General features: G+C 49.1%; 1 protein-coding gene across 1 annotated transcript; it reads left to right on the top strand.

The window, feature by feature from the left end:
• The first annotated feature begins 7,584 nt into the window (after positions 1-7,584).
• On the top strand, positions 7,585-9,811 carry LOC310922844 (myogenesis-regulating glycosidase-like). The gene has a single exon (XM_083883736.1). The coding sequence runs from the start codon at positions 7,590-7,592 to the stop codon at positions 9,684-9,686; it is 2,097 nt and encodes a 698-aa protein (XP_083739862.1). The 5' UTR covers positions 7,585-7,589; the 3' UTR covers positions 9,687-9,811.
• Positions 9,812-13,072: the final 3,261 nt, after the last annotated feature.

Genomic DNA, 13,072 nt, shown 5'->3' with positions numbered 1-13,072 from the left:
TGGGCTCTGCACAGGGAGGAAACCTCACATCCCTCCCGAAGGAAAAGCAGCAAAAGCTGACAGGTGAAGGGCAGCGGGGCAAGTGGGAGTTACATTTTTGCTAGCAAGATGTTCCCATCCAGCCACATCCCCTCAGCTCTCCTTGGTCTCATATGCTTGCTGAGGTAATTCTCACTTTAATAAACCTTTAAGCCTTTTGCACGCAAGCACTTTAAAAATGGTGGCTTCACTTTCACTTATGGGGTCCAGTCCTGAATGGTACCAATGTCACATCTCCCAGCTCTGCCCATGAGACTAGGAGTCAACTGGAGGGCTGGGAGTTGCTTCCTTTAGTGGTTAGATAAAAACAGTGCATTACTGGGATCCATGCAAGGGCATGTTCTCCAGTCAGGGCCTCACAGTGATGCAGCTCCCTCTTTGCCCAGCCCTGGGATGATGACTCCCAGCTTTCCCACCATCAGAGGGCTAATCTGGCTTCAAATAAGGTATGAATATAGTAAATTATATTCTGCAACCTAACAAAGGGTAAGTTCTTGCCCTGGTGAGGTTGGTCTTGTCTGACTGTAGCACTGTGCTTAAGAAAAATACCAGCTGGTTTCTTCGTGATTTCTGTGGATTTTTTCCCCATGGGAACAGGTTAAATTGTGATAAATTACAGGTATTTTTAATTTGAAAAAGTGCAGATGTTAAATTCTCTGCTACTTGACTGGGACTGAAAATGCAAACACTCTTCACTGCATCTCCTTGGCACCAGACTGGTGTGAGCTCTCTGACCCACACCAGAAACCAATGCCATATTTAAGCCCTGGCGAAAAGTCATCAGTCTAAAAGCAACCTGTCAGCACAGACCAAAAAGAATCAGTTGAACATTAGCCACTGAGATTTTAAGAAATAAGGCTTTGGTCTTATTTCTTACATGTACAAGAAAGTACTTGCATATAAAATTGCTCTGTAGCCTTAGAGCCCAGGCTTCCCCACTACGTTGGCTTTCTTAGGGAATGGTGTAGCCTCATGCATAGGAAGGCTTGCTTCAAATGGTTTTCACAGCTTTTCCTGGGATGTTCCTAGGAAAGGGCAAGCTGTTTTCCAGCTGTAGCCTCTCCCACATGGAGCAGGAAAGTCCTGTAGTTGCTGACTCTTGGTCACGTAATTTCCACATCAGTTCTTGCCAGCCCAATTCCCATGGAGCAGCTTTGTTCTTGTCTCCATCATCAGTTTGATGGGTGGATTTCTTTTCCTCATCATGTTGCAGGTCATGGTGAATTTAATCAGAGTGAAGTAATGATCAAGTGAAACTTCATCTCCTGATTGTGGTGTGCTGCTGGCCACGACACACACACACAGGGGTCACTCACCACACACCAACTGTGGCCCTGTCTGGTGTGGGACAGGCACTGCTTTCCAGCATATAACAGCTGGGAGAGCAAATGGAGACAAATATTTTGCTAGCCCTAAACCTGTGAGATGCTCAGGGACAGCAAAACCATGTGTTACACTTTCACCCCAGCCTTGTAGCTAGCACAGTGCTTTGTGACACTGGAGACATGAGGAAGAGGCTTAAAGTCTGAGCTCAATCCTTTACTCTTAGTATTATCTCAGAAAAGAAATGGCAAAATTCATGCTGTGTCTACAGAGTGTCTACAGAGTGAAAAGGACTGGGGTTCTGGGGAGTTTGTTCAGTATTTTTGAGGTGAAATCCTCCTCTCTCCAAGCGTAGCATCCTTTGGGCAAGGTAGAAATGCTCATTGGCTTTCTTTTCAGCTCTCTGGCCTTTGGCAAGCTTTCTCTGCATTAGAACCTTTGATCACAGAGATCAAATGGCATCAGATGTTTAGGACAGTAACTACTGTAAAGATCCTATATTTCCAAGAAGGGATGCAGAAGGAAAAAGAAATTTTTTACATACCAAAATGCTCCCATGGCTGGGAAGTGGAACTGGTCTGGGATAAAGCAACAGCTCCAGAGATGTCTGGGTTTAGATGAGTCCTTGCAGACCTGCTCCCATGTGAGCAGCAGACTGAGACCGTGGGGAGCCCAGAGCATATGCACTCAGCCTGTCTGAGAGACTCATCTCTCATCGTGGGTGCCTAAGTGCTACAAGAAGTCCCACAGATGCAGACATGAGGTGCATTCCCCAGGACCCCTCACCCTGGCAGGCAGTTGGCTTAACCCATGCAGAGCCTGAAGCATCCCCCAAGGACCCACCTGGTCCTGCCCTCATGGTAGGTCTCTGACTCATTGACACAAGAAAAGAGCAAGGAAGAGCAGTTCCCCTTCAATAAAAGCATTCAGGAACTGAGCCTTTTCATCTCTATGTCTCTCACATGGCATGAGCTCAGCCTACTGACTTCATTCAAAGCAGACTGAGATGACAGCATCCTTTTCCCCCCCCCCATTTTCCTGTATTTCCACAGTCCCCCGGCCTGCTCACATGATTGCAGCTGTGGCAACAAGGGTCTTTTCTCCCCTCACCTTGTTTGCTTTTCCCTCCCTGTTTGGTTTGTTTGAGGGGAAGGCACCTCAAGCCCCGCCCTGGAGCTCCTCACAAGCACTGATCCTGGTAAATAGGGTCTGATGAGCTCGGTGCTACCCAGGACATGCCTGATGACCAGTCACCCCACAGCCCTGGGATAAGTCTGGCAATGGTCCCTGGGTTTCAGCCTGCGCCACTGGCTCGGCAGATGGAGCTCCTTCCCAAGGATATGGGCAGAGCAGCTCCCAGAGTGCATTGGGATGCGGTGGCCACTGCTGGTAGCTTGGAGCAGTGCATGGACACTGCATCTTGAAGAGTCAGAGAGAGCTCTGAAACAGGGAAAACAGTTGACTTTGCAAGGTTTTTTTCTGCTGGCTTTGGAGGAGGACTTTGCTCAAAAAAGAGGACAGGAGTGGATCTTCCAGTTCCTGCTCCTATAGCAATTAAGAATGAGCGGCCTGTACAGTAAACTCTACCTTTTTTCCCAGTACTGAGGGACTGGAATTCTCTGGATTAGGAAAAGCTTCAGGTAATATTCCTGCTCTGGACCTGAGCTGGATTTGCAAGGCTCCAGGGGGCTTATGACACTGTCAGGCTTGCACAGGGTAATCAGCTTTGCATCAGCACTCTGTACAAGCAGAAACCAGCAATGTCTGTGCAGCCACCTTCATGCTGGGGTGAGCTAAAAACCGTCCAATCATCAGGAGCTATGGCAAGCAAAGCAGAGCCCCCCAGATAAAGATGGTTTCCAGAAACAAGCCTGCTCAGAGTTGTCTGGTAGTATGAGCTGGTGAAGGTCTCTCCATGTGCAGGATACAGCTACAGGCCTCCCAGCTGTTTCAACTCTGTGACTGGCATGGGGTTAATGTGAACCAAACTGCTGCTTCAGCCCGAGGAGCTGGGTGAGATCTCCATGGGCCAAGGGTTGAAAAAGTGAGGCCAGTCATCCCTGTCCATCACTGGAGCTATCAGGAATTTCTAAAAGCCCAGACCTGGGGTGAGGGGGGCACTTAGCATTAAGCTGGTATCCTCCCTGCTCCAGGACACAAATGGGTGTATTTCCAGGTGGAGCAGGATTCTGTGCCACTCTGAGGGACAGACTATGACTGTGTCCTTTCTCTCCACCTCCTCATGCTGCTCCAGGTGTCCTGTAGCCTCTGTGCTGCTGGCAGAGCTGTTATAGCCCCTACCTGCACCACATGGATGGCAGAGCAATGTCACTTCACCCTCTGCAGCCACCCCCAGCAACTTCCACCTTGTGTTAAGCCTTGTTGGGCTTGCAGCTAATCTGTGGTAGCTCATGCGATAACCTTGGCTCTCCCTCCTCAGCTGCAGAGGCAGCAGATACCTCTCTTCTCACATCATCTATATGTGCAGAAAAAATGGTGAAGAAACCTCCCCTGGGTCCCTTGTGGCAATAAATCCCCCATACATCACGCATATTTGTCAAGCTGCTGCGGGAAATGAGAGCTAATGGGAACTGCTTTCTACTTCGCATGACTTTTCTGCTAAAAAGGTCCATTTTAAACAGTTTAAAAGGGCTTGGTAAATGATTAATCAGTTCTTGCAGCATTTGACAGAGCAGCGGTTTGTTTATGGCTTATTATGTTTAGCTACCTATGGCTCTTTCTGCTAAGACATGTTGTATACTCTCCCTAAAAGCACGTGATAGTGACTAAGTGTTTGATAACCTGTAAAAGGAACTTCAATATAGAAAACTGTCCTTCTGTTTAAAGAGCGAATTGTTTCCTGATGGGTTCTTTAAAGAGCGATGCGCTTCCCTGAAGCACTAGGAAGGTAAACATATGCAGAATCACAGAATATTCTGAGTTGGAGGGGACCCACAGGGATCATTCTTTAGTCCAATTCTTAAAAATTAAAAAGGGATCAAAACCATGACCTCGGTGCTATTGGCACCAGCTGAGGCAGACTCATAGGCTTAGAATGCTGAAAATCTGAGGATTCAGGAATCACACAGCTGGAACCTGAATAGAGGCCTGACAAACTTGTGACACAGATGCCAAGAGACTGAGGGAGGTTCTGGGGATAAATTTGGTCTGGGGGAAGGAGACTCTGAGGGTAGGCACACTAAGGGGTTTAGGTGTGTAGCTGCCCTTTGAGCTGGCTGATATGTGTTTCATCACTTGAAACACTTGAAGCTCCTGTTTAGCTATAAGAGGGTCTAAAGTCCTGGCTCATTTTCTGCTTATCACAATGCTGGGGATATGTCAATGTTTAATCTGTGCGTGCTAAGTGCTGCTAAGATCCTTGGGGTGAGGAATCCTGACTTCTTTCAGCTTGGGGACAGACAGGCCCAGATCCATACCTGATTAGCACCTGATAAAGCAGCCCAAACATAACACAACAGTGCTGGTATCCTTGGGACACCCGGCTTCCAGGGCATTGTGGAAGAATTCAGCCCACCCTGGCTTGAGAGTCCTTGCACTCTGGGTGGGTTAACAAAACGCTCACCAGAGCAGAGAGGCTTTGCAAGGACCAGTTAAATATTCACAGGTAAGGGTCTCTGTGATGCCATAACCCCATGGATGGAGCAAGGATAGGGCTGGATCTGGACTCTGGGTCACCTCTGTGCACCCCTTAGCAAAAGGCCTTCTTATCACCCCTGGACATCACTCAGGCTGCCAGCTAGGCCAGCAGATGTTTAATGCTTTCTGGAGACATAAGTCTTAAAGGATGGGAGTGCAGCTTTAGAAACTCTTCTGCCCTGGTAGAATCTATGCTAGGAATCCCAATTTCATCCTGTGCTGCCTTCAGAAGTGCCAGTGCCTGCCCTCCTCACTGACCACTCACATTTCACCTCTTCTCTGTGAGTGGCAACATGGCATCCCACACCATAGGAGTGAGGAAAACCCAAAAAACCCTGGAGACAGGATGGCTTGGGTCAGGAGTTCCAGCTTGCTTTTGTATGATTTTTCTGCCCCTGATCTTCTGCTCCTGGGGAAACCAAGGGATTTAAAGCAACTCTCTGAGAGTGAAACCATGGCATAGAAAGCTTCTACACTTCCCTTACATCCTTTATTTTCAGACAGATCTTTGTGTCATGATATGCATGTGTTTTGGGGTTTTTAATGTGTTGATTAATATTACAAAAAGAAAAAAAAAGGAGAGAGAAAAAGAAAAAAGGAAAAATAAAAAAGAAAAATGAATGAGAAAAAAGAAAAGAGAAAGAAGAAAATCCTTTCTTTCCATTCCTTATTTTTTCACCCTTGAAAATGGTGCAACTTGTCTTAAAGGAGAATCCTTTCTCCAGGCTGGCTTGGAGGTTGAAAGGAGGAAGGAAGAAGAGGAAGAAAGCTCCAAAGCCAGCAACTGAGAACTGACCTAGCAGATAATAACACCTTTAAAGTGAAAATGTTGTTTTGCAAAAACACAAAGGTTTCACTGGAAACCACACGGGCTGGAGCTGCAAAGCCGTGTCAGGAGCCAGGCCAGCACTGGGAGGCTGCCAGGTCTGAGCACTTTGGGGCTGGCAGAGTGCCCCAAGCATGTGTAATCCAGCCTGCTCTCCAAAACCACCCATGTCCTGGATCACCATCTTTTTGGGACAGTAATAACCTTCCTTTTCTTGCCCTCCTCCCCTGGCCAGGGCTTGCCTGAGAACACTTTTATCCACTCCAGCTCTTTTTCTCAGCTAAGTCCCATTCATCCCAAAAATGCACTTCAAAAACTAACCAAGCAGTTAATTTGGGATCTGCTGTGATTGATCCAAAATGTGGTGACCTCTGGCATTTTTAATGGCTCCCTGGGTGGCTTATCATCTCTGTATATTTAGATACTGACATGGTGACACGGGTAAATACGCCCAGCTATTTATTGCCAGGCACAGCTCAGATGAGCAAGCTGGCTCCTTTTCCCCCTCTCTGTATAGGCTGCTCCTGCAAGTTTTCATCTTATCAGATCACACCGAGCCCAGGAAGGGGCCAGGAGAGCCATAAGCCCGGCTGGACAGAATGCATTGTCTCGAGCCACCAGTCTCAGTTTCTCCTGCCCATGATTTTGTTGGCAATAGATGCTCAGCTGTGCTGCATTAGCTGGTTTGGTGATGCTTGATGCAGCAGGAACACGTCACCTTCTGTGCATTTCTCAGCAAAACGAGTTTTTGATGTAGTCCTGGTCTTGCAATAACTTCAATTTAATATACCTCACACAATTCATACAATATTCAATTTAATATCCTCATACTCCATACCAAAACATCTTCCAGCCCCACTGCAGTATAGCATCTTGCCTGGCAAAAGCCCAGGAGCTACAGAGTTGTAACAAATTAGGAGAACTGAATGATAATAAGAAAATAGAGACAGAGATGGAGTGGAATATTCCTGTTTTCCCCTTCAAAGGCCAGACAGGATTCCCTGGGGTGACAGCTTTGGGATAGGTAGCAGGGCAGGCAGTTGAAGGCAAAGAGAAACATCTCCACACCTCCACATCCCAATGCAGTTCAGAGAAGGAGCAAAGTGCAGGGAGATGAAACATCTTTTGCCAGCTGCATTGCTGGGGGTGCAGTGGGGAGCAGCAGGTGGAGGCTGGAGATTTCAGCGCAGCATTTCTTTGACTGTGTGTAATGCAGAGAGGTTGTGGGCAGGGGAGGAAATCCAGCGGGGATCATAATTACTGTAAACACAGATCAGCCTGTGATGTCCAGCTTGTATGCTCAGGTATCAGCCCCTTCCCCTGGCCCCATTCTCCTCCAGGCTCTAGTCTGACTTTCATCCCTTCATCCTTGCTCTGTGGCACAGAGCAAGGCCGAGCCAAGAGAGGGTCATAGGGACCTGTCACAACATGCTCCAAAAAAGCTCAACACAGCTGCCAGTGAGCAGGCTGCCACTGCAGAGCAAAGTGATCCAGAGCCAAAGAGCAGAGAGGCTGGGCTTCAGACAGAGCAGAGGAGCTGCAGCCATCAGCAAGATTTATCGGGTTTTTTTGGTGTTTATAACTCTCTGTTTTATGAAAAACGATTGCAGGTATGAGCAGCCAAGCTCTGGAAAAGGACATTGTGAGTAGCTTCATGCAGCATCTTGGATTTTCTCTTCACCAGCTGGAGTAAAAGAATTCAGCAGCAAAGTTGTTAACCAGGTATTCAGGCTGCAAAGGAATAATGGACACTTGGATTACCCACCGCTTGGGAAAACATGGAAACTTTCCAAAGGGGGATGCCAAAGAAAGACACTTGACTGAAAATGCCACACCAGTGAAGCAGAAGCCCTCGAAGGAGCTGAGGCCCATGTTGGGTGCCATCTTGCTGGGCCTCATGCTGTTCATTGCTGCGGTGGTGGCCTGGTGCTACTACACGGTGTCCCTGAGGAAGGCGGAGCGGCTCAAGACGGAGCTGATGGACCTGCGGGCAGACGGCTTTGTCATCCGCAACCAGCACGGGGAGGTGGTGTTCCGCCTGGCCTTCCGCTCGGGCAGCCTGGACCTGGAGTCGTGTTCCAAGGAGGGCGAGATCCTGAGCTGCTCGCGCTCGAACCGGGGGCCGCTCAACTTCTTCATCCAGACGGTGAAGCCCAAGGACACGGTGATGTGCTACCGCGTGCGCTGGGAGGAGCTGGCGGCCGGCCCGGCTGTGGAGCACACCATGTTCTGGGAGGACGCCCACTGGTACGGGGGCTCGGAGATGAGCACCCAGCACTGGCCCATCCGCCTGGCTGGCTACCAGGAGCCCGTGCCCTACGTGACCAGCGACGTCTACTCCTTCCGCGACAGCTTTGGCGGCATCCTTGAGCGCTACTGGCTCTCCTCCAAGGCGGCGGCCATCAAGATCAACGACTCCGTGCCCTTTCACCTGGGCTTTAACGCCACTGAGCGCACCCTCTTCTTCCAGGCCCGCTACAAGGACTCACCTTACAAGCCCCCACCTGGCCAGCAGCCCTTCCCTGAGCTCAGCTACCGCGTCTGTGTGGGCTCCGATGTCACCTCCATCCACAAGTACATGGTACGTAGGTACTTCAACAAGCCCTCCAAGATCCCTGCTGAGAATGCCTTCCGATACCCCATATGGTCCACGTGGGCCCTCTACAAAAAAGATATAAACCAGGATAAAGTTCTGAGTTTTGCAAGAGATATTAAGAGGTACCATTTTAACTGCAGCCACATTGAGATTGATGACATGTACACCCAAGCCTATGGGGACTTTGACTTTGACCCGGTCAAGTTCCCCAACGTAACAGAGATGTTTGCAAAGCTGAGGGAAGATGGGTTTAAGGTCACTCTGTGGACTCATCCTTTTATACACATAGATTCGCCCAGTTATGAAGTGGGTATTGAGGGTCAGCTGTTCATCAAAGAGCCATCGGGGCGGCTGCCGGCCATGGTGGAGTGGTGGAATGGCATTGGGGCCATCCTGGACTTCACCAACCCAGCAGCCCGCGACTGGTTCCAGAGCCACCTGCGCCAGCTCCGGCACAAGTACGGCATCTCGTCTTTCAAGTTTGATGCAGGTGAGACCAGCTACCTGCCCAAGCAGTTCAGCACCTTCCGCCCACTGTCGGACCCCAGCATCTGGTCCCGGCGCTACACGGAGATGGCCATTCCCTTCTACGAGCTGGCCGAGGTGCGGGTGGGCTACCAGTCACAGAACATCTCCTGCTTCTTCCGCATCATTGACCGTGACTCTGTCTGGGGCTACGAGCTCGGCCTCAAGTCCCTCATCCCCACTGTCCTCACCATCAGCATGCTGGGATACCCATTTGTACTGCCAGATATGATTGGAGGAAACTTCCTTCCTAACAAGACGGAGGGTGCAGTGGAGATCCCTGACCGGGAGCTGTACGTGCGCTGGCTGGAGCTGTCGGCCTTCATGCCCTCCATGCAGTTCTCCATCCCGCCCTGGCTCTATGACAAGGAGGTGGTGGAGATTGCACAGAAGTTCACGGAGCTCCACGAGTCGCTGGTGGCCCCACTGCTGCTGGAGCTGGCGGGGGAGGTCACCGACACGGGCGACCCCATCATCCGTCCCATCTGGTGGATCTCGCCCCGTGACGAGGCCACTCACCGCATCGACTCCCAGTTCCTCATTGGGGACACCCTCATGGTGGCTCCTGTGCTGGAGATGGGCAAGCAGGAGCGAGATGTCTACCTGCCAGCGGGCAAGTGGCGCAGCTACAAAGGAGAGCTGTTTGAGAAGACCCCAGTGCTGCTCACTGACTATCCCGTTGACCTGGATGAAGTTGCCTATTTCCTCTGGGTTTCCTAACAGGCTCCTCTTCAGCTGTGCAATGGACTCAGTGATTACCAATGGCTTTAATGACCTGGGAATTGAAATAATTTTTAATGTAGCAATATTTCAGAATGAAATTTGAAGGAGATACTAAGACCTCTGTTTTGTGTGGCAAGTGTTCCACAATAACTTATTAAAATGTATTGGATGGGTGTCTTTGCTACTGTGTTGTGACAAGCGTAATGTACAGAACTGTCTGCTCATAATCTTTTCCCACCAAAATGTGCCATGCACGTTTCTTGTGTCCAAAGGCAATTACATGGTCTCCTTTGTTACCCAGTTTCACAGATGATTCCCTGGGACACTGAAAATTTCATATTCTTAATGAAAGAGGCAGCTGCGGCAAAGTTTTTGTTTTGTTTTTGTTTTTGTTTTTTTCATTAAAAGCCATCTGTGGTTATCCTGAAGAGGAAGGCACCCAATTTGCAGCCTTCATATCAGGAAGGAGCTGATGCAGGAGTTAGGAGTTTGCATTTCCCATTACCTGAGCAGCAAGAAAGCTGCAGCACTTGCTAGTGTTGTGGCAGCTGTTTTCCCCCTTTTATAAATTACTGAGAATCACATCCATGGTGTGCATTCAGGTAAGCCTGTAGAACATGGTAATCTCTCAAGGCAGTCAAGGTTAAATCCTAGTACCAAGATATGCAGGGGTTTATATTTAGTAGGAACCATGTGTGTTTTAGGACCATGTTTAAGACAAAGGGTGCAATCTACCAGGTGCCAGGAGAGAACTTGGCCTCCTCAGAGAGTTCAGACAATTAGCAAACCAGCCTGGGTACCTGACTGCCTCAATATCCCCACCAAGAATGTTTTCTCATTCTGTGTTAATGGAGATCCCTGTCCACAACAGGTGGATCCTTCTTATCCTTCTGCCCATAGAGGTGACCTTTCCAGAATGAAAGTGTCTAAGCAGCTCCTGAAGGCTTGGGGTAATGAGGCTGGCTGTGAAACACTCTCCACTCTTGGTCCAATGTTTCCTCCTGTTTTTAAGCAAAAAGAAGTTTTAGGTTGACACAACTGAGCAGTTTAAGAGAGTCCAGGAATCTCTGGGCTGCAATGTGCCTTCCCAAAATCAGAGACACATCACTTTTCTGGCTACAGCATCCCTCCAATGGGCATCTGGGAAGTAAAGCTATGCGTGGCCCTAGGGCAAGAGAAAGTTCCTTTTCTTAGGGTTTTGCCCCAGGGCTTCTCCATACAAAAACTAAACAAAATGGGTCTGGGGAACATTGTACTCAGTGGAGAGCTTGTTTGGTGCCCAGAGGAAGCAGACCCACAACTGGCTAAAACCTGTTATCCATCAGTAGTAGGTCCATTGTGTCACAAGGACCCTGCATGGACAAAACGGCAGTGCCTAGTAGGATGAGCCAAACTATCTTTAAATGCCCCTGAAAGCAGCTGGAATTGCAGTAATGCTTTAACTGGTGTGGCATCGGAGAGGAAAAAACAGCCTTCATCCAGGGATGTGAAAGGGAAAGCAATGTTCAGTCTGGCAGTTGTGCTCAGGGTTAACAGGACACCACTGAAACTTTACCACGGGCTTTCTCCCAAGCCAGGATAGTAGTTTACAACCAGGCATCTCCCCCAAGGCTGAGAAAGTGTTTCTACAGTTGCTGCTTCAAAGCCCTAAATGGTCTCCCACATCTGATCTTGGGAGAACCAGAGGGTTCCAGGGCAGCCCAGCAAAATTCCCCTGGCTGTTGTTGCTGCACTAAAAAAAAATGTTTTCTGCAAAGCTCATGCCCACAGTGCTGAGAGATGAGAGAGACAGATTGCATCACCCTCATACAGTGCCTCTGCCTCTGTGATCCATGTGCTCTGCATGCACACACATCTTTGCCACATATCTGCACCACAGGCTGATGGAGAAAAAAAAAACAGGCAACACTGAGACTTCCTGCAAACTCTGGGGATGACATGAGATGCCTGGTCTCATGGCTACAAAAATGTCTTCCGCATCCCTTTCCAGTTTGTCCCTCACTGCCTTTCCCTGCTACCCAGCTGAGCCACAGGGGACAGGTGCAGGAGGCATCCTATGAACAGGTGGTACCACAGCCACCTCTCCACATCCTCTTGCCACTCAGGGGCTGTGTGCTGTTGGAAGGACATCTTATTTGCCTTGCTAAGCTTCAGTCCTGGTTGATTTTTTACACTCCCAGTGCTGTGCACGAGCTTGTTGCTGGAGGTGCTGGTGACATAAGACTCTCCTCCAGAACTAAGCTCACCACAGGCTGCCTGTTTTTTTTGCAGGGGGAGTTTACTGCCTTCTTTGATGACTGCTGAGCTAAAAAATGCCCAGCCCTACAGGCAAAATAAAAAAACCCCAAACAAATAAAAATCTCCTTTTCTTTACTTGGCCTCTGGGATTTTGTGTCAGCACAAACCATCTTTATGGTTCTCCCAGCACAAGAGATTTGCAGGCTGGCAGCTCCTGCCCAGATTGAGAAGCCTGTATTTTTTCCTGAGGCTGTCAGCCTGGCCAAGTGCCCAAAGGATCTCCACTGCTGTCAGTTTGTCCTTTCACCACAGTCACTCTCAGCCTTGCGTTCTGCCTGCCTGTTGGCTTTTTTCTTACTTTTAATCAAAACTGTGATTTCAGGCAGGTGTGGACATGCCCATCGCTTGGGTCTCCTGGGCCAGCAGGCACTGCTCTGCTGTCACCCATAGCACCTGCTTGAAATCTAGTTTGCAACAAACTGGGCTTCTGCTGTAGCTCCTCTGGGGTTTGGATTTTGCCACTAACACTCCTCCCTGTGTAATGCACAGCTGTGGATGTCTTTTCAAGCACTACCATGGTAGCTGAGACCCAGCACAGAGCTGACTCTGCTCACTGTCCCCATGTCCATAGCAAGCCTCAGACACCCTCTCTACACAATGCACCAGGTTTTGGGATGATGTAAACCAAACTCAAACCCTAAGCACCAGTTCCTAGGAGGACCTCTGTATCACTGAGGATCTCCTGTAAGGCTGTGAGCGCTCTAAATCGCCAACCTGCCCGCAGGTCTTCAGCAGTGCCAGCTTCATCCCCCATGTGATCATCAGCCAAGTGTATGGATGGCACTCAAACCCAAGGATGAAGTCAAAGGACAAGCATTGGGAAAATATCTTTTATTGCAAAAGGAGTGAAATTAACTCCCTCTCAACCCTCAAGCCATGCTGTATGGGTTGAGCACTGCTAGTGATGCCAGTGGCATAAGGCAGCTATGGTTTGTGCAGTAACAATGGGAAGGGAAGAAAAAAATTATTTGGGGCAAAGGGGGTGATGTGGGGCAAGGGAGGTTCCTAAGTGACACCCTCCCATAGCCACAAATATCTACTCCATCCATGTCCTTGTTGTTAGTGCCATCTGGAAAGGGAAACCC

Source organism: Zosterops lateralis (assembly GCF_965231275.1).
Source record: "Zosterops lateralis genome assembly, chromosome: Z".
Classification (NCBI taxonomy): domain Eukaryota; kingdom Metazoa; phylum Chordata; class Aves; order Passeriformes; family Zosteropidae; genus Zosterops; species Zosterops lateralis.
The sequence above is the reverse complement of the archived record's forward strand: the minus strand, read 5'-3'. Positions and strand labels throughout refer to the sequence as shown.